Source organism: Ambystoma mexicanum, chromosome 2p (assembly GCF_040938575.1).
Source record: "Ambystoma mexicanum isolate Mex_15411 chromosome 2p, UKY_AmexF1_1, whole genome shotgun sequence".
In the NCBI taxonomy this organism is placed as follows: Eukaryota; Metazoa; Chordata; class Amphibia; order Caudata; family Ambystomatidae; genus Ambystoma; species Ambystoma mexicanum.
The window spans coordinates 1,075,991,625-1,076,017,643 of NC_090923.1; the positions used below are offsets into that span (position 1 = coordinate 1,075,991,625).

Consider the following 26,019-nt stretch of genomic DNA (forward strand, 5'->3'; position numbering starts at 1 on the left):
CCCAGAGTGGCTGGACTGGCGTTACTTTCTTGTCCCAACCTATGAACTTGTTGATTGACAGCGTTAATTGGGCCACCAGTTTTTGAGGGGTTACCAATCTCGGTTTCTGGTAGAGCCCCTCCAGCGGGGGTGGCTTTTGTCTCATTTCTAACTCGGCCCTTACATGTGAAAGCAATTTGTCCCCGTGTGGCATGTCGTTTACTACTTCCATCTGACTTGCCCAATAGACTGTTGGCGTGGGAGCCCAATACCTCCCTGCCAAATCGATCTTTGGAGCGTACCGAGCGCTATTCTCGGATGTCCGCCTCTCCATAAGAGCTTACGTAGTATACATTCAATTTTGCGGAAGAATACCACAGGGACGTGCAATGGGGCATTCTGCAGGACATATTAAAAGTGGGGCAGGGACATCATTTTGTACAATGCTGCTCTTCCCAAGAGGGTCAGCGGCAAGGGCATCCAGTGGTGTGTAGCCTCCTTGAATCTTTCCACTATTGGCTGCAGATTCATGTCTGTATATTAATTCAGATTTTTGGTGATGAGTATACCTAGGTATTTAAAGCAGGTTCTCTCGATTCGGTATGGGCAGTTCTCTGGGATTATGTCCTCTATCTCTCTGACCGGGAATAGTACAGATTTGGCCCAGTTTACCCTTAGCCCGCTAAAGGAACCATATTGTTGCATGATGTCAGTCACTATGGGACAGGAAGTGATCAGTTCTCTGAGATATACCAATAGGTCATCCGCATATAGGGAGACCTTGTCTTCCCAATCTGCCGAACCCGTAAAGCCCTTCCAGTTTTGTGAATCTCTCAACAAACAAGCTATGGGCTCTATGGCTAATGCAAAGAGCAACGCTGACAGGGGGCAGCCTTGTCTCGTTCCCTTACCCAGTTTGAATGGTTTAGATGGCCAACCATTGACTCTGGTTTCCGCCTCGGGAGTTGTATAGTAGTTGTATCCACCCCATGAATTCTGCGCCAAATCCCATCCGACGCATTATCTCCCATAGTGCCTCCCAATATATGGAGTCAAATGCTTTCTCGAAGTCTATTGCCAATAGTGCTAGGGGGTCACGGCAGTTCTGCGCCCTTTCTAGTGCTATATGTAATCTACGAATATTGATGCATGTTGACCTGTTTGGCATGAAACCGCACTGGTTCGGGTGCACTAGGGATGTGATCACTCTCTGTAGTCTAATCGCTAATATTTTGGCCAATAGCTTCGATTCACTATTTATAAGGGAAATCGGTCTGTATGTGCTGAATTGCTCCAGAGGTTTATCAGGTTTAGGAATTACTATTATGCTGGCCTTTCTAAGGTCAGCCGCTAAATATCCTTGTTCCTTTGAGTGTTTGTACATCTTTAGTAGATATGGGGCTAGCACGCATGGACCAATATTCTTCCAAGTCTCGATCGGGAAGCCATTTGGGCCTGGGGTTTTACCGTTTTGGAGTTGTGACATTGGCGCAATCAGTTCTTCTTCCGTAATATCCTTTTCTAGAAGGGATATTTGTTCAGCACACAGGGTCTGGAGGGTTATCTTATCTAGTAAAGAGGTGTCAACAGGGCCAGTGGGGCCTTATACAGCTCGGTGTAGTAGGCTGCAAAACCTTCAGTAATATCCTCGTCTGTTGAAAGCGGATGTGCATTCTCTGGTCTGATCATCCTGACCTGACTATGTCCCTCGTCCCTGCGCTCTAGACAGGACAGCATTTTGCTTGCCTTGTCCCCTACTATGTAAATTCTGGCTTTCATTGCTGTATGAGCTTGTTTGGCTTTGTCTAATGCCACATTTTACAGGCGATTTTGCGCTACGACAAGCGCTCTATGTGACTCGGGCCGATCTTGAGTTAGGTGGGCTTCTTCCTCTTGTTTAAATTCTAGTTCTGCTGCAGCTAGTTTCTCCCTGTGTTTCTTTCTTGTAGCCGCCACCCAGGAGAGAATTTGTCCCCGGAGCACTGGCTTGTATGCTTCCCACAGCACCCCAGGGCGATCCACTAACCCTACGTTGAACTCAAAGTATATATTGGTGACAGACTGTATATGTTCTATAAAGTCCAGAAAATCATAATAATAGCCGTTAAGACGCCATGTCCTGGCAGGGCTTGGTCTTGACTTTGCCACTTCCATCAGCACGGGGGAGTGATCCGATATTCCCCTCAGAAGGAGTTTTGCTACAATTGCCCTGTGGATACTTGTCCCAGGGATAAAGAAATAACCTATCCTGGATAATGAGGCATGCACTATGAATACTCTCTGGCATCGGGCTGTAGGTCACGCCATACATCACACAAACCCATTACATCAGCAAAGGTAGCAAGCTTCGTATGAACCTTGGGGTTTCTCCCTCGTAAGTGTCTCCTATCGAGTTCCACATTCATCACTTCATTAAAATCTCCCCCTAAGATCAACAAATCAGATGTGTCATTGGCAATCAGGGGGGTGATGTCATTTACTAATGCAGACAATAGCGCGGGGGCAGGTTGATCGCTAGCAGGCCAATTTTCTGATTCCATAGTGTTCCCACAGCAAAAGTAAATCTCCCCCCTGTGTCACTGTAGAGAGGGTGAAAGGTACTGATTTATGTAGCAGTATGAGTACACCTCGCGAGCCCATAGTGAAGCCTGCATGTAGTGCCGTGCGTTAGTTGGTACTTTTAAATAAGTTACAGGTCATGTCCGCTAGATGGGTTTCAGTGAGGAATGCTACATCTGGTGTGTGTTTGTTCAAGTATTGTATAACTAATTGCCTTTAGAGACTGCTCCCTAGCCCGTTGACATTCCAGGTGAGGAGCTTTAGAGTACGGTCTTTCTCATTGGGCATGTTCTGCCTGTGTGTGGTGGGTCTAAGACCGTGTTCCGCCATGTCTTTTCTGTAAAACTATGATTGCGTGTTCTCAATGTCTTGCGAGCTGAAAAGGACCTCTACGAGGAGGTACATATGTGTATGCTTGAAGTGTTACGTTCAGCATTCCATTTCGACCTTATATTAACATTTTAAACCAAAATACCAACCAAACATTCCCCTTCCCCCCTCCCATCTCCCTATACTCCGCCCCAATCCGAAATACCTGTCGCTCGAACATGAGCCTGGAGTTAAGTAGGAACTACTCCTGACCGTAACCAAAAGCATTTACAACACTCACAACAAGTCCCAGTGGGTTGAGGGTGGAGGGGTATTCTTCCGTCCCGATTTGCCGCTCATTTTGTGTTCATCCATGCTGCATATTATTACTCACATGTGGCACCGGAGTTGTAGATCATGCTGCATGTCGCCGTTTCATGTTTCAATCGCCCTCCACACGTGGCGGTTCGTCTCGCTCCTGTCCCAATGGGTGTCTGGCAGGGGGATCCTGCGCCGGAGGGCTTTCGGGTTCCCGTTTCTGTTGTTCCGGCTTGTATTCCAGTCGCCCTCAATATGTTGTTCTGCCCATTTCCAGGCTTCCTTTGGGTTCAGAAAGTGGACTGTCATACCTTTGTGGTAAATCTTCAATTGCGCCGGAAACACTAGGCCATATTTTACATTCAGGGAGTGCAGCTGTTTCTTAAGATGATCGAACGACTGTCTTGCCTTCTGCATCTCCCTGGTGTAGTCTGGGGAAAAGGCTATTCTAGATCCGTTGTAGGTTATCATGCCTTTAGTGCGAGCCATCTGGAGCAGCGCATCGTGGTCTCTATAGTTTAGGAATTTTGATATCACCGTGCGCGGTGGGGCACCCGGTATTGCTCGTCCAGTCGGCATGCGATGCGCTCTTTCAATTGAGAAAAATTTAGGAAACACTTTTGGATCAAAGATGTCCACCAGCCATTGTTCAAGGAACAGTTCTACACTTCGTCCTTCTGCTTTTTCTGGCAATCCCATGATCCGGACTTTGTTTCGTCTTGATCTGCCCTCGCCTTTATCCACTCTCCCTTCAATTGCCTTCAGGCGTGTTGTGACTCTATTGAGCTGTTGTTCCAGGTTTCTCAGTCCATCTTCTGCTCTAGAAATTCGTTGTTCTGCCTCCCCCGTACGGGACGTCAGTTTTTGGAGGTTGTGCTGCAGAAGTGAGAAGTCCATGCTGATACTGTCCATCTTCTGCACCATGGAAGCCCGTGATTCTGCTATTGCCACCATAACGTCCCTTAGAGATAATGCTTCCCCGACCTACGCCATAACTTCTGGGTGATTTTGTTCAGGCAGCGTGGTTGCCGCAGGTGTGGTGAATTGGTCTATTTTACTCTGGGTGCCTGATTTTTTGCCTGTGTCTTTGCCCATGGTAGTATTGCGTGGCGATGGGTAATACTTTCTTGTTTGTTCTGTGGTTGGACGTGCTGGGAGGTAGTTGGATTTCCCGTTGTCGCTCTACAGCGGCAGACAGTTCTGCAAGTGCTTGCTTATGTTTCCTGCAGCCAGACGTCTGCGGCGTAGGTACTGCCACTCAGAGCCAGGGGTCCATTGTTTCTGTTGGACACAGGGGGTCAGATCGGCAGTCTCATGCGGGAATCCCAAGGTCCAACCTGTGTTTCTCCTCTGATTATCGTCCAGACACAATTAGGTCAGAGTGGTTAGGTGAGGTTTTCGCTCCACCCTGTCGCTGGGTACTCGCAGTGTCTTGTTGGTCCTTAATTCCTGTGGTTAGGGAACTGATTCCTACTCCGGGCCTTGTTGTATGACTTTATCCGTGGGCCCTGGTTGTGTTCTACTGTGCCAGTTCCCTGTCTATGCTGCTCAGTATAGTGGGTCACTGTGAGTCTTTGGGTGAGTTCCTCTATTTCCTACAGGTCTGGCTGTGCACTGTTGCAGTGGTAGGACGGTTACCATGCGGTATTCGGGAGACTGCGGTAGTTCGGGTTGTCTCAGGCTCCCGTTCTGTGTTGCCACCGGTTATGCCTATGTTTATGTTTGACTCTTTTTCGCCAGCACCCGCCCACAGCCAGATACACGCTCTCACGTGTTCGGTGTCCTCAGAGTAGCCCAGGATTTATTTGTGGTCTTTCCTTCTAATTACTTTCACGTCCAGGGGGGACTTTATCGCCATTCATGCTCCATTGTCTGTTTGCAAGTTCCATGTGACTGAGCTTCCTCCCTCGAAGCTGGCCTCACTGTTCCCAACTCACTGCCACAGAGGGACATTAGCCGCTTTTACGGTGCACTATTTTGCCTTATTGCACTACGGGTCCTGTGTAGGTTTGGCAGTCCCCCAACAGTGCCTGGCGTGAGAGTGAGGGGGATGCGCTCCTCCGTACCAGCTCTTCTTAATCGCAAGGCGCACTTACAGTCTCCTTGCCACATTACCTGCCGAACAGCAACACTCCTATCTGTGCTGCTTTTGCAGCCTCCCGTTGTGTGTCGTGACGTGAGCCAAGTATGTGTACTCTAGCTGTGCATGGAGTCGGGATCGTGAATAGATTTCACTGCGGTTTGTGGATGGGACCGTTTCCCTTTCCCTATTGTGTGCCACTCGGCTGATGTGTGTTCCGGAGTTACACCGTCCATAAACTCAGGAAAGTTTACCTTACAGCCAAGCTCATTAGGGAGCTCTCTGGTTGTTTCCTTCACGGGTCGTCACATTTCCCTCTCTCTCATACCCGCTTCGATTCGCAGTGCGTCCGGGCTCATGCTACGCACCTCCCCGTCTTCCATAGTGCGGGGCGGTCCCAGGGCCACTCCACCCGCACGGCTCAGTTCTTCTTTCCTCTACGCCTCATCGACTGTGTGATTCCGGCAGGCGCATCTTCCGATCCGCCCCAGGGCTCTCAATTCCTATCTAGTTCAGGCTCTCCCCTTACCGCTGGACTTATTGCTGTTGCGCGTCGCGCGCCGTCATTTTAGTTTCACTTCTCCAGACTCCCACAGGGAAGGCTCCTCAACGTCGTGTGGTCTGAGTCACGTGCTGTTCATGACAACACTGCATCAATACTTGCTGTAGCTCTTCGTCTCTCAGTAGGATATCTTTTTATTCACAATTGCTATGGATGACAGGCTATTTCTTCAGAATTTCTGCAGCGGTCGCGAGAGCTCCGAAGGCTCACGTCCACATCGCTCTGCTGCTGGCCACGCCCCTCGCCTTCATTTTTAATTCTTGGTCAAAAATGATTCCAAGAGTCCTGACTTTGGGGAGCGTGGTGGTGGAACAACCAGCAATTTCGAATTTACGGAATTCGGGGCTCCGCTTTTTCAGCTGAGGCGCCGAGCCCATCATCATAAGCTCCGTTTTACCGTCTTTCGTGGCAAGGCATTTATCCATCATCCAAGTCTGGATTACAGAGTAAGCTGAGTTAATACTTTCAGTATCTTTAGTGAAGTCCCCAGAAAGAGGTATGAGACACTAGGTATCATCAGGAAAACTTGTGTAGAATAACTCATTCTCATCAAGCAGTTCAAATAGGGGTTTGGTTAAGATGTTAAATAAATTGGGGGACAAGCATGCTCCCTGGGGGACTCCGCATGTCACCAAAAAGTCCTCAGCCATGGCATTACCACTGAACAACCTAGCTGAACGTCCGGCTAGGAAGGATTTGACCCAACCAGCCGAGGCTGGTGAGAAAGAGGCAGAGTGTATTTGCCTATGATATGATATGTGGTATGGAATTTATAACGTGCCTGTACACAAGTGTTTCTAGGCGCCAAAAGGAAAGGGATGCGCCTAAAGGGAGGGAAGACATAGGGAGGACAAGTCAAACGATCCTACTAGGCCTTGTGTCATTCGGATAGTGCAAGTGCGACAACGAAAAGTGCAGCAGTAAGCAGAGGGGGAAGTGCCAGGGAGAGAATAGTGGAATTGCGATCAGGGCCGCATGGCTCAGAATAAGTGCAGCCAGGGCAGTGTGGCTCTGGGGAAGTTGGATGTTCTCATCTCCTCAGATTAGACTTTCCTAAAAGAGTAAAAACTGCCTAGTTTTTAACACAACAGCAATGCAAAAACACCCAGATTTGACTTTCCTAAAAGAGGGGAAAAGGCCTAGTTTTTAACACAACAGCAGTGCAAAAAGAAAATGTGACGACCCTAGAGAGATGTGAGGGATGGCTAAGCAATACAGTTCACTGAGATGCGTATGGGTGGCGCTATAAGAGAAATAGAGTAATTAGAGAGGTGGGTCAGTTTAACGGGGTGCAGTGATTGCTGCCACCCCCCCTGACCGCACCATACTGACTTTCGCAGTCTCAGCAGGTTGATGGCTGCAGGCTTCTTGCTTCCCCAGCTGACACTGGCAGACACTATCTGGAGCTGCTTCAGCTGGAGCTGCCCTTTTCCTTGAGGCCCTTACCTGCAGGGGGCTGCAACAGGCAGTGGGGCTACCCTGAGTGCTACATTCAAATAGGGCCTAGTGCCCAATCTGGGGGTTGGGGGCAGGCAGAGGAGGGAGCAAGAGGAGGGACAGTGGGAAGGAAAAACAACGGCAGAGGCCATGAGTCGGCAAAGATTAACAATTCAATGGAAGGCAGCAAGATGGCAAAAGCCTAGCAAATTCAGAGGGAGCAGAGCGCTCAGCCACCTACCATGTGCCTGGACAGCAGAAGGAAAACATTGCGCCGAACAACTACGGTAATGTTGCAAACACACCCACAACAACACAGGCCAGTGCTCAAACAGGAGGGTCGGGGTGGGCAGAGGATGAAGCAGGAGGAGGGACCAGGGGAAGGAACAATGGCAGAGGCCGCAAGTCGGCAAGGCTAAACAATTTAATGGAAGGTGGAAAGAGTGGCTGTGCATTGTTGACTATGTCGAAAGCTGCTGGTAAATCCAGAAGCATGACGATAGCTATTCCACCTTTCTCGAAGACCTGGAGGATACTCGCCTTCAAATCTAATAGTGCTGATTCTGTTCCATGGGCACACACGCAAACCCGACTGCCTCTGGCCCAGAATGTTATATTTGGACAGAAAATAATGCACTTGAATATAGGCAGCTTTATCCAAACAATTTAGCAAAAGGGGATAATTGGTAATAGTCCTATAGTTTTAAAGTACATTAGGATCCAAAGCAGGTTTCTTAATTAGAGGCGAAATCCATCCCTGCTTTATGCATGGTGGAACAACACTTTCCTGAAAGAAGCATTAATAAACTTTGTGATCATGAGAACACGTTTCTTAGCACACGCCTTGATAGTCAGGTCAGGACATACATCTCCTTTACAGTCAGTAGATTTGAGTTGTTGTAGTATAGCGGACACTTCCAGTTCTGTGTCCTGGCTAAACTCAAAAAAGGGGTTATTACAACCCACCTCAGTCACTCCTGGACTTCACCGTGATGCCATAAGCGCGTATCGTTTGTTGGTAATAGCCTTCTGGATTTTGGTCATCTTATTAACCATAAAGTCCGGAATGGATGTGCACCATCCTTTGTCTTTGGTGACCACCGAAGCCAAAGGTCATGGATCTTCCAATTCTTTAAGGACTTTAAACAGTTCTTTGGTATTGGAGCTGCCATTTTGATCGTATGATTATACATCATCTTTTTTTGCAAATATGATGGCCACCTGGTGTTTCTTGGCTACTAGATTGCATTTGGTTTTATTTTCATCTGTATTAGCTTTTTTCCTTGTATGGAAGGCTTTACGTTTGGAGATCTTAGGTTCATAAAAGAGGTGCCAGCGGTAAGCCTACATGTGTTTCTTGACTGAATACAGATCTGCTTTGATTTTATTTTTTTTCTGTACGGTTCAAATAACTCCAAAGTGCAGGAGAGAATGATCGGACCATGGGCAAGTAATCAGTTCTAAATTCTTAATTACAACCCGATGGCTGCCGATTCAGTTCAACGTCCTGCCTTTCACATGGCATCCAGGACCTGCTGAGAAAAACCCAAGTCCTCCAATGTAGCCTCAATGACTGCTGCAGTAGAGTCAGAACTGTCTCCCAGCCCAGGATTGAAATCACCATAGATCATAACTTTGGATAACGGTTTAAGCAGAGGCATCAGCATGTCGCAGAATTGCACATGGAAATCGGGCATTATGAATGGGCCGGTGGAGGGGGGCAATAGACCAGAATACAGTTGATAGTAGTATTGTAGTCAGCCAACCATTTAACATACAAAATCTCACCTATGATAGCCACTTCTCACATCTGCAGGGAAGCCTCATATATAATAGCCACGCCTCCACCAGGTCCTGTTTTGCGATCTACTCTGAACATTTGATAGCCGGGAGGAATTGCCACAGCCAGCCCTGGGCCAGCTGCATCATGCATCCATGTTTCCATGACAAAAAGGATATCGATGATCCTGCTCGTTAAGTAATTGGCCACCTTGGTTGTTGAGTAATGGGCTGTTCAGAGTCCTGCAATAGCCCTGGCTGTTGGTGGGCATGTCATGAACCCATGTGTCCTTAGCTCCATTAGCCTTTAGGGCATCACAGACTAAGGTCCCACCACCTTCTGGTTGGGTGGCTTGATCATACTCAGCTACTAAGCCGCGGACACAAGTGTTCTTCTCTGTATTTACACAACTAGTGATAGCCTGGCTCTGTAAGGAGGAGGTAATGGAGGGAGGTCTGCCAAGCAGTGACTCCGGCGTGCATTTTTTGCTGGCTGATTTACAGTCCTCTGAGGGTAAACCACTTTGAGTATTAGGGGAGGGTTCTATGAGTAGCAACAGGTGGGTCAAGAAAGCCCTCAACAGCATTCTCATTGAAAACCTCAAGCATAGGCTCTAGCAATGCTGTGGATGTAACAACACCTATTTCCTTCTAAACCCCGACACCTCCTAGTGTTAAAAGTCAATGGAATCCTTGGATTTCCATTTCAGTAGATGGTGCTGATTGTAATGCAGAATTCACCAATTCAGTTTCTGTATGTGTTTTTTGCCCCATGTACTTGTGCCCACAGACAGAACTAAGTGTTACATATCGAGATGTATTGACATGGTGTTGTGCTCTTCCTTTCACACTCACATAATATAGTGGCGTATGGTGCTTGCTGTGTGCTGTTGTTGCACTTAGTCCATGTGCAAAATAACAACGTGACTCTTGTGTTGCAGAAGGCCTCCATTCACATACCCATGCCCTCTGGTTAATCGGCATACATTTGACGTCCAGTGACATGCAAGGTCACTCTCGAGCAAAGCAAGACCCCAGTGGCTAACTTCATGACAACATAAGTTTCATCCTGTTTGGGGTGGGGCAGCACCTTGAAAGGCGAGAACTCCAACCACAACATAGACCTTTATCTTCAAGATCTGGTTTTGAATAGTAAATGGGCTGGATAGGAAACAGAATTTCCTACAGGGGGAGGAGAGAAAATATGCCTGGACAAGTCTATTGTTTATTCCGAACTGTAAGGCTAAATCCAGGTTTCCTTTAAGGTATTCTGTGTGGCACTGCTTGACAGGTGGGTTATTCCCCTCACATGGTGCACCCCAATGTATGCCCATCTTTCCTATTTAGAACTGGATCCTTTGGCTGTTTTGATTGGAACACATCCTTGCGTGTAGCTCATCTGCTAACCATTCTCTGTGACTGGCAGAATTTATCAAAGTCACTGGTACCGTTTTTATTTGTATGATCTGCATAAGGACTCGACAGCACCTTCTATCGTGCTCGTGGGACTATGGGGATCAATTTTCAATGAAGTCCCCCTACCTGGGGCAGCATGCCTGCACCCTCTCTGAAGGTGACTTGAGCATTGGTTGAGGAGGACCTGCTCCCTGGCTCGAGGTACATGTCAGAGGAAGGAGGGAGCAGTTGTTGGGTCTCTTAGAGTTGTTCCTCTGATTTTGCCTCTAAGTGCCAGCTCAAGTGCCTGATTTATGAACCTGCTGCTGGTGCCCTTGGTGGAGTTAGGCAGGACTGTCTCACGTGGAGAGAGACAATTCCATTTGTGGCAATGTTTGTGTTTTCTACAGAGTGAAGAGATCAAAAGCCCACGCACCCACCTCACAATTGTGAGAATACGGAATTGTGCAACAACCTAAAACATGGACCTTTGCCTACCAGGTAGCTCAGGGTGAATGAAACCTTAGCTGCCACCACTCATACAGACCTGCCCTCACTTATGTAATTGTGCCATCCACATGCTTGCCGAAAAAAAGGGCCGCTTTCGTGTCCCCCTGACAATGGAGTGTAACACTTTACTTGGCAGCCACATTTGCCACATTTTTGGGGATTACAGTAACCACATTTGGCAGATAACCAACCGGCTGCTTGACAGGCATAGATCATGCCTCTCATCCCTTAAAGCAGGGCTGTCCAACTCTAGGCCTTGAGGGCCAGAAACTTGTTGGAATTTCAGGATACCCCTCATTAATATTCATGAGATGCATTTGCATATAATTTCTAAATGTATGCACATGTTATCTCCTGAATATTCATGAGGGATATCCTGAAAACCTGTTGATATTCCGTCTCTGCTCGAGGCCTGGAGTTGGACAACCCTGCCGTAAAGAATGGCTTTATTCATTGTCGATCTTGATTAGGAAATGTGTATGGTCTGCCTTCGTTCAGTGAATGTACTTGCCACCTGTTGTGAATCTTCCCCCACTAAAGGTGGGGTCCCCTTTGCCATTTTGTTCACGTGTAAGAGCGACATTGTTTTCCTTTCCCCCTAAGTGATTCCCCGAGACAGCTTGCTTAGTCTGTCTCCACCTTTTCTCCTGGCATGTATGACGACAAGGACAAGTGGTGAGTGACAGTGCCAGATGGGGATGTTGTATGATATTGCCATACTTTTGTGGTGGTCGGCAGTGCCAGATGGCAGTGCTGTTTCTAGTGCCAGAATTGGTGGTGAATTGAAGAGCAGGTTGTGGTAGTTGTTGGCAGTACCAAACAATGATGGTTGTTGACTTTGCCAGGCTTGGTTGGTCATGTGCAGAGCCAGAAGTTGTTGATGATTGTCAGTACCATATTTTGGAGGTATAGGCAGTGCCTGACATTGGCAGTTGTTGGTAGGGCTGGGTTTTGGGGGTTGTTAATGTAAGACAAACCAAGCTGCTAGCAGCATCTGGTCCGGCTATGGATTGCATTGCTAGGCACAGGTATGGTGACATTGCCAGGCATAGGTATTCATTGATGGCTCCAGATATTGGTCAAAGTGTTTGGCAGTGTCCGGAGGTTGTGACTATGATTGCTATTCACTAGTGGTTGTTTGCAGTGCTAGGCATTGGTAGTGTTTGGCGCTGGCATGCAATCTAGGAGTAAGTAGTGGCAGGCATTGGGGATTATTTTAGAGATTTCTATTAACTGGGAGTTGTGTTGCTGCCATGAACTATGTATTGCAGATGTGCGCACATACACATGCTCACTTAGCCGTGTCCACGGGCGCATACTCCCTTATTTAGTGACTCACATTCTCCCACAGCAGTGCAGATATAGCTCCTCAAAAACGCATGCCTTTTACGGCCAATGGCAGTGGCGGAATCTCCCAAAGGGCCCTGGTGGCCAGCCATCTTCCTCAAGACCCTTGCTGGAATCATTTTCCATTAGCATCAGGGCTTTTCCAAGTTAACTTTGTGAGTTAACAGATGTGTAACTTAAATTGCACCACCAGTGACCCTCCTTCAATATTATGTATACTCCAATGAACAAAAAACCAGAGTGATAGTTCACTATAAAGCATTTCGAAGGAAGGCCTCCAACTATAGACCAGAAGGAGCTGGCACCTCTTACTTAGCCCTTTGCTTCAGGAACTCCTGTGGGCACAAATGCCAAATGAAGGTTCTCTGGAGATCTCTCTGCCCCACGCTCCTACATAACATGTTTTCGTTATGTTTCCCTACCTCCTTGCCTGTTTCTGCTGGGCGCTTTTACTCTCGGACTTTCCTTTTCCCTCCCCTTCAGTTCTGCTTTCTCCACTACATGCTGGTCATAAATGCATACCCAATATGTCTCTGCTCATTACGTTCATGTCCACTTCCTTCTCCAATGCCACTCTGTGGCGAGGATCTGAACTTCTCATCACACGTGCCCCTAAGCTTCCTGCCCTTCGCTTCTCTTCCCTTTCCAGCTTCTCTGTTCTAATGTCTCTGTTACTGCCTCACGTTCAGATGCGTTGCTAGGGGGGGCGGACTTGGGGCACTATAGCCCCAGGTCTTTTGGTTGTAGCCCCGGATAGAAGCTCAGGGGCTACAACCAAAAGGCTAGCTAGCCCCGAGTCCCGACAGTCCCGACATTAGCTTAGTCCTGGATTTTTTCCAAACCTAGCAACACCCCTGCGTCACGTTAGATAGTCTATGTGATTCTATACATGTTAAAATATTTCTTCCTTTCTCAATTCCAATCTCTGGTCCATTTATTGGATTCTCATGCACCCAATCTATCACAAAACATGTATTTTTCTACATCTACATAACTCCCTCTCTTTGCCTGTGGCATCTGCACCCACTTTCCCATCGTCTTACCTTTACTCCTCTTCCCCTACAGACTACAGTCTGGATACCCGAGGCGGGGGCTCAATACGCCAACTTCTGGGACAAGCCAGCTTCTCTGTGACAATTTGGCACACTATACAAACCTAGCATAATAACATGACAATGTTACTGCCCTTCTAAAGCAGTGGGGTCACAATTAATTGTAATGACCCCTTCAACCCACTGCCCCCAATCTAGTCACTGTTCTCCTGGGTTAATGCACTGGAAGTTCCTACCACCCCAGCACATCCATTCTTCTTTATAGAATGTGTGTTTGTGTGCGTGTGCGTGACCAGAAATGAGACCAAGACCCAAATTACTCACTTTTATGTAGATCTATTCAATAAACAAGAACAGGATGACCACTAAAGTGTATCAAAATAACTATGCAAAGAATTCAAAAAGAACTTCTGGGAATCCTACAGCTCCCTTTCTTTGGGACAAGGGAAGTTCGATCAAGTATGTCTCTCTTAGTGTCCATAATATAGAGGCCTTTGTCCACAACTCCTAGTTGCAGGCTTTCTGGTGTCTCGTGCCCAACGACTAACTAGATAACTAGATAAACAAACAGGTTTGTCGTCTCTCCGTCTTCTCTAGTGTAAAATAAAAAAACACCATCACTCCTGGTGTAGTAGCGCTGTCTCATAAATCCTCCTGTCTTCTGCGACTGCCTTGGATCACCAACCTGTTAAGCCGGAACCTCCCTAGGCTGAGTAGCTGGTCTCGTTTGTCCTGTCCCTCTTTCTCCCCACTCTGCCTTCACTTCATCCTTCCTCTCACGATGTTCCACTTCCAACATCTTGTCCTTCGTTTCCTCCTTCCTTTCCTGATGTTCACTCCAACCTCCAACAATCTGTCTCCTTCCCACCCTCCCCTCTTCATGTTTCTCCAATCTCACTTTCTTCATCCGTTTCCAAAACTACTCTCTCAGTCGCTTCTCCAGTGACCCACACTGTCAGGCTGAGCTGCTTGCCTTGTATAGGGTGATCGCCCCTCCCCATGCGTGGTATCTCAATGAGGGTCTGCACCGGTGTGAGCCTTTTTGGGCTAAGCATGATTTCTTAATGTGATTTGGGTAATGTAGTCAGGAAGGGGGCTTAGCCCTATCATTTTTAGTGCCTGCCAACAGTTTGGATTTCATTTTCCACTCAGTGACCTGCCCTGATGCAGCCCCCAGGCCATCACTTCATGTTTCCACATTGAATCATCTTCCCAGTGAGTCAAGGAAGTTACTTTCCATAATTGCATTTTGTAATTTGGTTACGACAAAGGGAGTAGGAGTTCAACTTTCAGGAAAATATATTAGTTAATGTAGGAATATGTATTGCTTTGCTGAGCTTTGAGGTCTGCTTGCTGTCCACTTGACCTCAGCAGCATTGAAAAACGTGAGTCTGATTTTGGATTGTGTATATGCAGCTCAATTCCAAATGCACTCCTGTCTGCAGGCACATGTACTTGCCAAGGTGTTGGTGTTAGCTTTGGCATCTTCCCTCTATATTTGTGTAGATAATTGCTTGCTAAACAGCAACAGGCAAGCTCTAACTAAAGAAGAGGAAGAGGTGGTCTCTCAAAAGGTTGATGATGTAAATATATTTCCCGCAAACTCCATTAACCTCTCTGATTTTCCTTGGCAGTGGTCTGTCCTCTCCCTTGCATGAATGGCGGCCAGTGCACCTCCCGGAACCACTGTCTGTGCCCCCCTGAGTTCACCGGACGCTTCTGCCAGTTCCCTGTCAGCCGCCAGGGGCACCAAGCAGTCCAGTCTGAGGGCAGCCACGGGGAGGCCGTGTCGAGCAAGCATGCCATCTATGCAGTCCAGGTCATCTCAGACACTCAAGGCAACGGAGAGCAGGCGTCCAGCAAGACCTCCGCAAGAGCCAGCATCACGGTGCCACTGGGCAAGGGCGAACACTCTGCAGAAGGTAAGAGGAGTCAAGCATCCATCTGTTCTGTGTCAGTGCCTGAGTCTGAAGAATATTGCGAGTAGTTCCTTCATCTGAAATGTCTTCCCTGGTCTGGAGAGTAGCTCCTTCAACCTGAAGAGTGGCTGCTCCAGTTGGTGTTTCTGATTCTTCTCATTTTCTGTCCCTCTGTAGTGCAGGCCCATCCACCGATGCTGAATGTGCGCGTCCACCACCCTCACGATGCCTCGGTGCGTGTGCACCGCATCGACAGCATGAGCGCAGAGGCGACCGGCCAAGGGTCCCAACATCTGATCCAGCACCCAGCACAAAGCTCAACAGGGCAGAGTGCCCCGAATCTGCACCCCAGCCGTCCACAGACCCAAAAGCCTCTGGGGCGCTGCTTTCAGGAGACCCTGCCCAAGCAATCCGTGAGTCTGGACCACCTTTCCTTATGTGACCCAACATAGAACAAGTGCCATGGGCCAAGCTTCACTTAGTCACAGAACATGCACAGGACGTGCAGCGTAAATGCAAGCTTCTTCTCAAACAACACAATGTTTACAGCTCAAGCGTTCCTTTCATGCATAGTAGGGTTATGTAAGGTCTATAAGAAGCAGAACAAGCTCCGTTTATTGTCAGCTCAGCTCACCACATAACCTGCTTCCTTGCATGAATTTTCACGCACCACCCACCCACCCATCTTCCAGCCCCGTGGCCAAGCACACAGAATTGTAATGGTCTTCAGTTGAACAAGATGGAAGACTCGCCCTAGCAGTTACAGTGCTTGTGGGAGGAGCCCCTCCACGCATTGGCTAGGGGGTTCAGACAATACAGCAAAATATAGAGGCATCAGAAATTCTACTAGGAATCGCCAACCTTTAAAGATGTCAAGGCCCAGTCTAGGAGACTACAGTGTAGATCGAAAAGTAAACTCGTTTTAGCAGACACAAGCCAGCCATCCTCCCGGAGCCTAATACTGACCGGGCTGATATCGGAGAATCATAGCACACCTCCATGGACCCTCCAGCCAAAGCCATCACTGTGGTGAGCTAAGAATGACCGGCCAGTCGATGACTGTGCCTGGGCATTCTCTTGAGTGATTAGCCAAAGGGGAGGGGAAAGAACAGTTTGAAATAGTATTCCAGGGCAGAAATTCCCTTAAAATCAACAAAATGGCTAACCCCATGAATAGGGGACTAGCATGAATAATTGTATTTAAAACATGGACTGTATCACCAATGGCCCCATGGAGAATAATAAAGATTTGCAAAACAATATATATGTTAAATGGGGGAGAAACAGGCCTTCCAGGTGGCCCCTGGAAGGAGCCATCTTCCCCACTGTCTCGGATGAGGCTATGGCTCCAGTTGCACAGAAGCAGTTGTAGGGTTGACTGATCACTGCAGAACGCGCTAATAATTCTGGGAGGCAATGGCTCCTGTTACCAGTATCAAGAGGAAACTTGACTGCAGGACATATTTGTAAACCCTGAAGTGCAATGATACAGTTATAAAGTTGACTAAATTGCAAGTCGTACATGTTTGGTGCTGTTTTGCTGTGATAGTTTGACCCACGCTTATTCTGCCTTTCCTTCTCATTCCTTCTTCATAGCTATCGCTAGTCTCGTCTCTTCTCTTTCTTCTACCTTTCTTTCCCATTCCTTCTTTCATTATTTCTGTTCTTTTCTTCTCTTCTTTGTTTTCTTCTCCACCTTCATGACTATCCAGGTCCCTTCACTTGTCGTTCTCAATTTCGTGTTCTTCTTTCTTTGAATGCCTTTCCTTCTCTTTGTATCCGTTTTCTTTCATTCATTCCACCTATCAGTGTCTTACTTTCTCTTTGATTCTCCCTTTCTACCAATCCAACTTTTTTCGTACTCTGCTTCATTATTTTTCTCTTTAATTTGTTTTCCTTTTTTCCCTGTGCTTCTTTTCTTTATTCTCGTCTACCTTCTTACCTCCTTTTCTTTCCCGTCTTTTCTTTTTTTAACTGAAAAACAAAAAGCCATTCACCAGGTTGAAGACGAATTTGCCCCCTTCAGGAAGGTCTGACGTGTCATTGCTCAGGCTATATATGATATGTAGGGACAGAGTACGTTTTTTGAAAATCTATTAGTATAAAATGTATTTAGATCCGTAATAGTTTCTAATGCACTATGCACTAGATAACTGCACAGATAACGACAACTGGAAGACAGCTAACTATGGGTGGTGTTTATCAATTCGTGAAAAGATAAGAAAACAGGAGGGAAGAAGTAATTATATTATGAAGGAAAGAAAGGAATACAAGAAAGAAAATAGAAAAGAGACAAAGATGGAAGGACGGGAGGGAAGAAAGAAAGAAGGGCAGCTGGAAAGAAATAAGACTGAAGGAAAGAAAGACCGGAATGAATGATGCAATAAAGGAAAGAAGGAAAGAAAGAGTGAATGGTGGAATAATGCAAAGGAATGAGGGAATACATGAAGTAAAGAATGAAGGAAATAGGGAAAGAAGGAAAGATGGAAGGAAGAAAGGTGGGAAGAAATCGGGGCCGAAAGAAAAAATGAACGAAGCACAGGCATGAAGGATGGAATAAAGGGGAGGAGCAAATAAAAGAGGATGATATGCTGAATAAACGAATGAAGGAAAGATTGAAAGAAGGAATGACGGGAAAAAGCTGTTATGCAAGAAAGAAGGAAAGATGATATGAACAAAGAAGGAAGCAAATATGGACAGAAAAAAAGGAATGGTGAAAGGAGAAACGAAGAATGAAGGAATGGCATAATGAAGGGAATAGGAAGATGAAAGGAGAGAAGGGCTGAAAGCTGGAAGGGCAGAAGCAATGGAAAAATGCAAAGGAAAGATGGAAAGGATGAAGACATTTAAGAAGGAAACACAAGGAAGGAGGATACATAGATACGAAGAGAGAACAAAAGTGGAAAAGAACAAAAAAGGGACAAGTAAAGGTAAAGGAAGGATAGAACATGGATATAAGGAAATACAGATGCAAAGAAGGTCAAATATCATTGCAAAAGGACATTAATGTATCCATTTCAGAATGTGTTTTATTGCACTTCAGAGTGGGGAAAATGCGGGCCAGTCCATTATGGATGCTTTGTATCAGCAGCCATCGGCTCCCAGACGTAATCGAGTCCAATTATTGATTCTTTTTTCCAGGTGCTGAGGTCTCAACAGAGGCAAAGGGAACCCTGGCAGCCACCAGGAGCTAAATAGTGGGCCACGCTTTGCTGTATTTTATTTACCTATTTAACGGTGATGTGTGTGGTGCCATCTGTAATCGGGTCACTTCTTTGCACCCCATTATTTAACATATGTTTTAAAGTCGTATGTTCTCCAAGGTATCGCTGGTGATAACTATACTGTTTTAAAATAAAATTGTTTAAGACCGTGTTCCTTTAATAAGACTGGAGGAACACTAGTAAATGAATACAGCGAAATTTCCTGTGAATGCATTCCAGACAAATACATTGCGTTAAAAGAATGTTCGAGTATAAATCAAGTACCTGCTCTTGGCTTCATGCGGTGCGACAGTAAGGAAAGAAAACTTGGATGAAGCCCACACGAATTGCGCAAAGATCTGTCCATGAAGCTGCTGCAAATATTCCCAAGATCTCAGTTTTTGGGGACAACCTCTTGGTGTTCCGAACCCATTGCTCTCCTTGGCCGAGCTAGGTGCCAGGAAAGATGACGACAGCCCGCACAGGCCCATCTAACATCACTTACTGCGAAATTACCAAAATATCCGCAGTGGAAACTACAAACAAGCAGTGGCAAAGCCAATAGCTTTTCACTATCGAGCAAATGGCAACGGTGTCTGGTATAAAACCCAATAACATAATATGTCAAAGGGCAGCTTCAAAAGCCCCAATAAAACCTTCATATGCATGGCATAGTCACCGTATGGCAAGGTGTAACCCGCATGGGCAGCTGCTGCCATCATCTGCCATGTACAGCTCCAAATGTCCCAATAATGTTCTATATACAATGTCCAAAAAGATGAAGGCGACAGCCAAGCATGATTACAGCAAGGCTGGGGTTCCTCCAGGGGCTCCAAGTTCACGTCTAATAAATTCAGTTGTAGCGCACAATGCTTTTCTGTTCCTATGCATACTGAAAATACGTGCTCGTGCCACGCACCTTATAAAATATATATATTTTTTTAAATAATGTTACAAAAAATTCAATGGGTTTTTCCGTTAAAAAATGTGTGGTAAAAAACCCTGCGAAAAAAAAGATCGTCCGATGAAATTACATGGAACCCAAAGCACATGTTTTGTTTTAATTAAGCACTTCCAGGGCATGGAAATATGCGCGTTTGGCTAGCCTGCTGCGCTGCCACACCATGACCCTTCAGAGGAAACTGCAGCAGCTTTAAAGTAGTTAAGCACTGACCCGAGGAAGAGGCAATACAGTTCAGCATCAACCGAGAAGCAGTACAAAGAGAAACCTGTTGCTCTCTAGAGCTGTTACAGGAACCACCCAAATGATCGGCGGGGAATTAGCTTGAGACAAATCCATTTAAAGAGACGACGAATCAGCTAAGAGAAGGTCAATCTCAGATTCACAGATTCTCCAATACCTTTGCTTGCAAAATTTGAAGGACAGCATTAAGAGGCCAATAGCTGGGGTTGCCCATTTCCTGTTGTAACGTGGGCCAGCAGTGGCTGCACTGTTCTGCATGAGTGTGAAGAGGTCAGTGGCATGATCAAAGCACTGGTGCAAATGTATTCAGCTATGAATCCTAGCCTCTCCTCTTCACACTTGCCTGTGATCCAAAGGCTGAAACAAATGCATGTTTCTTCTGTGAGCGCCAAAGCAGCGTTGAACTTGAATTAATGGCTGCTGATTGGCTGGAAAGACTGCTGAAATGACAGTCTTTGGCGCGTTGTAGGTGCTTATAGTACCTATGTGCTGTTGTTTATGTTAATGTAGCCATGGATACTTTCGGGCTAGTGCCAATTGGGATCCTCTTGCACAGGGCCTGACTGACATGCTCTGTAAAGAAAAGATTCCCATCCAATTTCTCCCACCTGTAAAACAAAGGATGCCTTTCGCGTTTTTCTTGGCTGGAAAGGCTTTCTCCTGCCATTTAATAAGTAATGCTTGTTGCTGTGTGATTGCCTAAGGGGTGAGGGGGAGGGGGGGCACAGAATTAGCATCTGAGCAGCTTATTACACGATCCAATATTTCACCACCCTGGTGCTGGCCTGCAGACCTGCCTGGAAGTAGGGAGGAGTTTCTGCCAATCTGCCATGCGTTTTACTCCATAAAATTCTTTGCCTTATAGGGAAGCCCCATTATATACATAGCTTTTTCAACCCAAGACAGACAGCTGGGTGCCAACAACCACACACGCATTTGAACCTCATTGGGGATCCTCACTGTAGTATAGTCTGACATCCTTCTTCTTCTGGAGAGATGATGTTTGCCATTAGTCACCCATGTCAGCTGCACACCTCCAGTACAGCTCCTTCCACTTCCCAGTCTCCCCAGCAAACTGAAGGAGGAACCTGCACTGCTTATCCTCTGGCCCCATTTTCAGGTGAAACAAATCAGATATTCTTCTCACTGACACCCAGATGCTACTCATCCTGGCTATCTGTGTGGTTGGAGCATTGGGGTATGTTTAACAAATGGCATCAATGTTATGGTGAGTTTAGAACAACATGAACAAACTTACCTACATGTGAGAGTAGAATATGTAATTTCAGCTAAGTGAAGTGTGCTACACCACCACCAAGAAGCCATACTTTCAAGTTCACTTCCAGTTCTTAACCACTGAGCAGTGCATTGTGGGTATGCATATTAGCTTTCGTTATACAGTCTCATCAACCCAAGCCAGACAGTGCCTAAGGATACATTCAACCACATACATTTTCCACGCTCATTAGGATGAATCTGCAGAGAAATCGAGGAAAGCAAAAATATAAGATGTCCCTTGGAAAGAGGTGCCATCAGCTGTGAATCAGATGACCCTACCAAACAGAGTTTAAAACTCTAATCAGACCAGCCAGTCGTTCATTCTCAGTCGAGCTGTCGATCATTTAGCCAGTGTTTGTGATGGTATGTGTGGGAACATTGGTGGCACAGTAAGACCAGTGCCATGGGCAGGAAAATAGAGCAGTGCCACTCCCTGGTATTGTCTGGCACATGTTACACACATGTTCTAACCAGTGATGCATTCTGCCACCAGCCTAATGCGCTTGTGATTTTGCACTGCTCTTTCACCTCCGGGACTCCCATCATTGGAATGCCCCTCCACCGGGAAATAAGGCTAATCCCTCCGAGACGGGCTTCTCATTCGCCCGTAAGAGTCACCTTTTCTCCCGGATGGGTTTCCCCTAAGTGTATGCTGCTGCAACGCTGACTCTTCCTATGAACCCCAACCACCCCACCACCAGGCTGCAGTTCTGCATACAGATGAAATAGTGTAGTTGACGTCCATCCTGTGCTCTCCCTATTGTCTGTCTCCATCTGCTCCAGACACAGTCCAGTTGTATGTGTTCCCAGTCTGATGGTGACCTCACATAAAGCACCAGCAGCCATCACACCCTTTGCATATTGCTGCTTGTTAGGCATAGTTTACCTATAATAAATAATAAATGCAAACCCATTCTTATGTTTGTTGGTTGGCATACATGTCACTCTAGTAAGGGCATCATTCTTATTTTAGAAAAACATGTTGATGTGCTATTCTTTTTTTTACTTTCTGCTTGCTACTGTATATTAAAGTAATTCGAGTTAAAGGGCGAGTATAGCTCTCACTGATTGTTTCTACTCGGATCAAGGCCAAAGAATTCCATGAAAATGCGTATTGCTGTCCAGACTATAAAGAAGCATAAGAAATATTGAACACTCGGGTTCTAATGTTAATGATGGGAAGATGGGCTTCTAAGGTTTTCTTGTGAATCCACGTGCGCAAGTGTCCAATGTTGTGGGTTTCTTTTGCTAATGCTACTTCCTCTCCTTTCCTGGTGGTGTGCGACTGCGGCGGCCCCTCAGTGTGGAAGCAACCCCCTGCCTGGGCTGACTAAGGAAGAGGACTGCTGCGGGAGCATCGGCACTTCCTGGGGACAGGGCAAATGCCACAAGTGCCCCCAACTTACATGTGAGTACAACCATCCCTCCACAGCGGGGACCATTGGAACCTTCTGTTGTGCACCGACCTTCCTCTGTTGGCAGTGCTTTCTCCCTCTATTCTCTACAATGGTACCACCATGGACTTCACCTGCAGGGCCAGTGCCTACTGTGTGGACAAACCGTGCCTTCATTTGCTGTAACACCAGTGCCTGGCCGTAATGTGAGTAGAGCCAGTACTTGCTTCTGATTTACCACCACAACCTCTATGAGCAAAAAGCACCAGTAGAACACCCTGCTGCTTCTGCCACAAAAATCCTTCGCGCTATTTTATGTACCGTTACAGTACTGCTCCGTGTTGTATGTAGTGTGAGAGTAACTTGACCTGGAAATTGTGAGTTCCGCAATGGTACTGTGTACTGTGTACTGCGATGTAACTCCTGTTCTTACAAGTACTACACAAGTAACTTTCTCTTTTGTGAGTTATTCAGGATCCACCCTGTACTTTGAGGTGACACCTCCCAGCTGAGATTAAAATAGGAGTAGAGCACAGCATGTCCTAGTATGTGACTCCTCATTAGAGCAGATCATGTCCTAATACGTGGCTCCTCAATAGAGCTGAGCATGTCCTGGCCTAGCCTGTTAATCCTCAGTAGAGCAGATCCTGTCCTGGCCTAGCCTGTAGCTCCTCCATAGAGCAGAGCATGCCATGTCCTAGTGTGTGACTCCTCATTAGAGCAGATCATGTCCTAATACGTGGCTCCTCAATAGAGCTGAGCATGTGCTGGTATGTGACTCCTCAGTAGAGCAGAGCATGTCCTGGCCTAGCCTGTTGCTCCTCAGTAGAGCAGATCCTGCCCTGGCCTAGCCTGTAGCTCCTCCATAGAGCAGAGCATGCCATGTCCTAGTGTGTGACTCCTCATTAGAGCAGATCATGTCCTAATACGTGACTCCTCAATAGAGCAGAGCATGTCCTGGCCTAGCCTGTAGCTCCTTCATAGAGCAGAGCATGCCATGTCCTAGTGTGTGACTCCTCATTAGAGCAGATCATGTCCTAATACGTGACTCCTCAGCAGAGCAGAGCATGTCCTGGCCTAGCCTGTTGCTCCTCACTAGAGCAGATCCTGTCCTGGCGTAGCCTGTAGCTCCTCCATAGAGCAGAGCATAGCCATGTCCTAGTGTGTGACTCCTCATTAGAGCAGATCATGTCCTAATGCGTGACTCCTCAGTAGAGCAGAGCATGTCCTGGCCTAGCCTGTAGCTCCTCCATAGAGCAGAGCATGCCATGTCCTAGTATGTTACTCCTCATTAGAGCAGATCATGTCCTAATACGTGGCTCCTCAATAGAGCTGAGCATGTGCTGGTATGTGACTCCTCAGTAGAGCAGAGCATGTCCTGGCCTAGCCTGTTGCTCCTCAGTAGAGCAGATCCTGCCCTGGCCTAGCCTGTAGCTCCTCCATAGAGCAGAGCATGCCATGTCCTAGTGTGTGACTCCTCATTAGAGCAGATCATGTCCTAATACGTGACTCCTCAATAGAGCAGAGCATGTCCTGGCCTAGCCTGTAGCTCCTCCATAGAGCAGAGCATGCCATGTCCTAGTGTGTGACTCCTCATTAGAGCAGATCATGTCCTAATACGTGACTCCTCAGCAGAGCAGAGCATGTCCTGGCCTAGCCTGTTGCTCCTCACTAGAGCAGATCCTGTCCTGGCGTAGCCTGTAGCTCCTCCATAGAGCAGAGCATAGCCATGTCCTAGTGTGTGACTCCTCAGTAGAACAGGGCATGTGGTAGTCTGGTATCGCCAGTATAGCAGGCCCTTCCTTGGACTCCACAGTAGAGCAGTGGGTGACTATTTAGCTCTGGGGCTTCTCGGGATAGTTGTACTGCCCGGGCCATTCAGGAAAGCAGGGCTCTTCTACAGAGCAGGCTTTGTCTAGCAGACTCTAATTGTAAGTCATGTTTTCTTCTGGGGCCCCTCAGCAGAGCACAGCCTTTCCAGCGGACCCTCCGTTGGGCAGTGTGTGCCCCTAAACACCTCAGTAGATCGGGGCCTCCTGCGCGTGCAGGCCCTGTCCTTGAGATCGTCAGTGGAGCAGGGCCTCCCCTGGGGTCCACGGTACGACAAGGCGTGTCCTGCCCCTCGCCCTCTCTCTTCTCTCCTCTCCATGGTGCAGAGCAGGGACTGTTGTGCCACTGGCCTCCTCAGGAGGACACGACACGCCTTGCCTCTGACACCTCGTTAGACCAAGGCCTGTGTTGCCCTCCTCCTCACCCACAGAGGGGGCATGTGGCGTATACTATTGATTAAGCGTCCTGGTGCTTCTCTGTCACCATGCCTTACATTAGTCCGGATTGTGCTTACATTCACCTGGGTGTTCAGTAGTGGGCGGGGGGTGGCGTCGGCTGTCGTGCCCTCGGCTACTCGAGTGGGCTGCCTTCCAGTTCCTGTGAATACATTCTGCAGAGCTTGGCGGGGCCCTGGGCATGATTCACTGACTGGCAGACATGACTGTTGCTCATGGTTTACTTGAAACGGGAATGTTTATTTTTCTCCTTCACTGTGTGGTCAGGAAAGAGCGCAGACTTGTGTTGGGAGGGGACAGGGAGCACACGGTCTCCTCAGTAACTGGCTTCTCGCTAGAGGGGTCACGTCTAGGGCAGTGTGGGGTGGGGTCGGGGAGAGCTCTGTCTCTGTGCCCCTTCAGCTCTGGTGTCCGCGAAGAGACTATGTCTACCGGTAGGTGGCCCTCAGTCTGGGTGGGTGCCCCTTCAGTACTAGATTTCTCCAGTGGTCGCCAATTGGGGGAGGGGGTAGCTGAGTCTGTTCCCATGACGCGCTGGACCACTCTCTGATTGAGGGTTCCCTCAATGGGCGTTGACGGTGTGCCCTTCCGCCGTTGGGGGTGGGCGTGTATGGGGGGGGGGGGGGTAGTGCTCCATTCCATGGATGAAGGGGATTTTGGTCTCCGAGTATATCTAGTCATTCATCTGTAAAGTATTTACAAGTAAGTGCATGGCAGAGTGTGTGTGCTAGGCCAGGGGTATGAGGAATCAGTGATGGGAGGGTTAAAGGGGAATATGTGAGGTTGTCAGAGAGAGGACTGGCCGTGGCCAAAGCCTAGACCAGGAATGTGTGCGTTTGTTGGGGGTATTAGGCTGAACGCCCCCTCCGAACAGCTCTTCTGCAGTGGTGTATGTGTGTTATACCCAGGGGTGCTGCTGTCTGGAAAAGACCCGGGGCTACGCTAATGTTGGAACTGTCGGCACTGGGGGCTAGCTAGCCTTTTGGTTGTAGCTCCTGAGATTCTATCTGGGGCTACAACCAAAAGACCAGGGGCTATAGCCCCCTTAGCCCCCCCTAGAGACGCCTCTGGTTATACCTCTCCACTTGTAATGCGCGTCCCGTCCTCTGGCTTCAGAATTCTGGCCTAGCTAGAGCTTTGTGTTGCAGTGTACTGTACTGGTTGAATAGTTTGTGAAGGTTCACATCATGAAAGCTGTTTTTTTTATTCTTGATATAGTGCAGATGAAATGAGGGTTGGCCTCTCCATACTGTTGTGTGTTTCACCGCGCCCTGCGGGGTGACTGTGAGCCCCACCCCTGTCACAGACTGCACACAGACACGTCCTTCTTGTTCGGGCTCCCAGGTCGCTCTGCGTGGCAGGGAACTCCCCCTTTATTTGTACTGCACGCGGCAGAGTGCAACATCAAT

At 47.5% G+C, this 26,019-nt stretch overlaps 1 protein-coding gene across 2 annotated transcripts in view; it reads left to right on the top strand.

Moving 5' to 3' along the window:
* LTBP3 (latent transforming growth factor beta binding protein 3) overlaps positions 1-26,019 on the top strand; it is a 542,185-nt gene that overhangs the window by 82,861 nt on the left and 433,305 nt on the right. For both annotated transcript variants that reach the window (XM_069645022.1, XM_069645021.1), the window contains exons 2-4: positions 14,962-15,249; positions 15,424-15,659; positions 22,234-22,339. In XM_069645022.1, the coding sequence (XP_069501123.1) occupies positions 14,962-15,249; positions 15,424-15,659; positions 22,234-22,339 (630 nt within the window). The remainder of the gene's footprint in view (positions 1-14,961; positions 15,250-15,423; positions 15,660-22,233; positions 22,340-26,019) is intronic.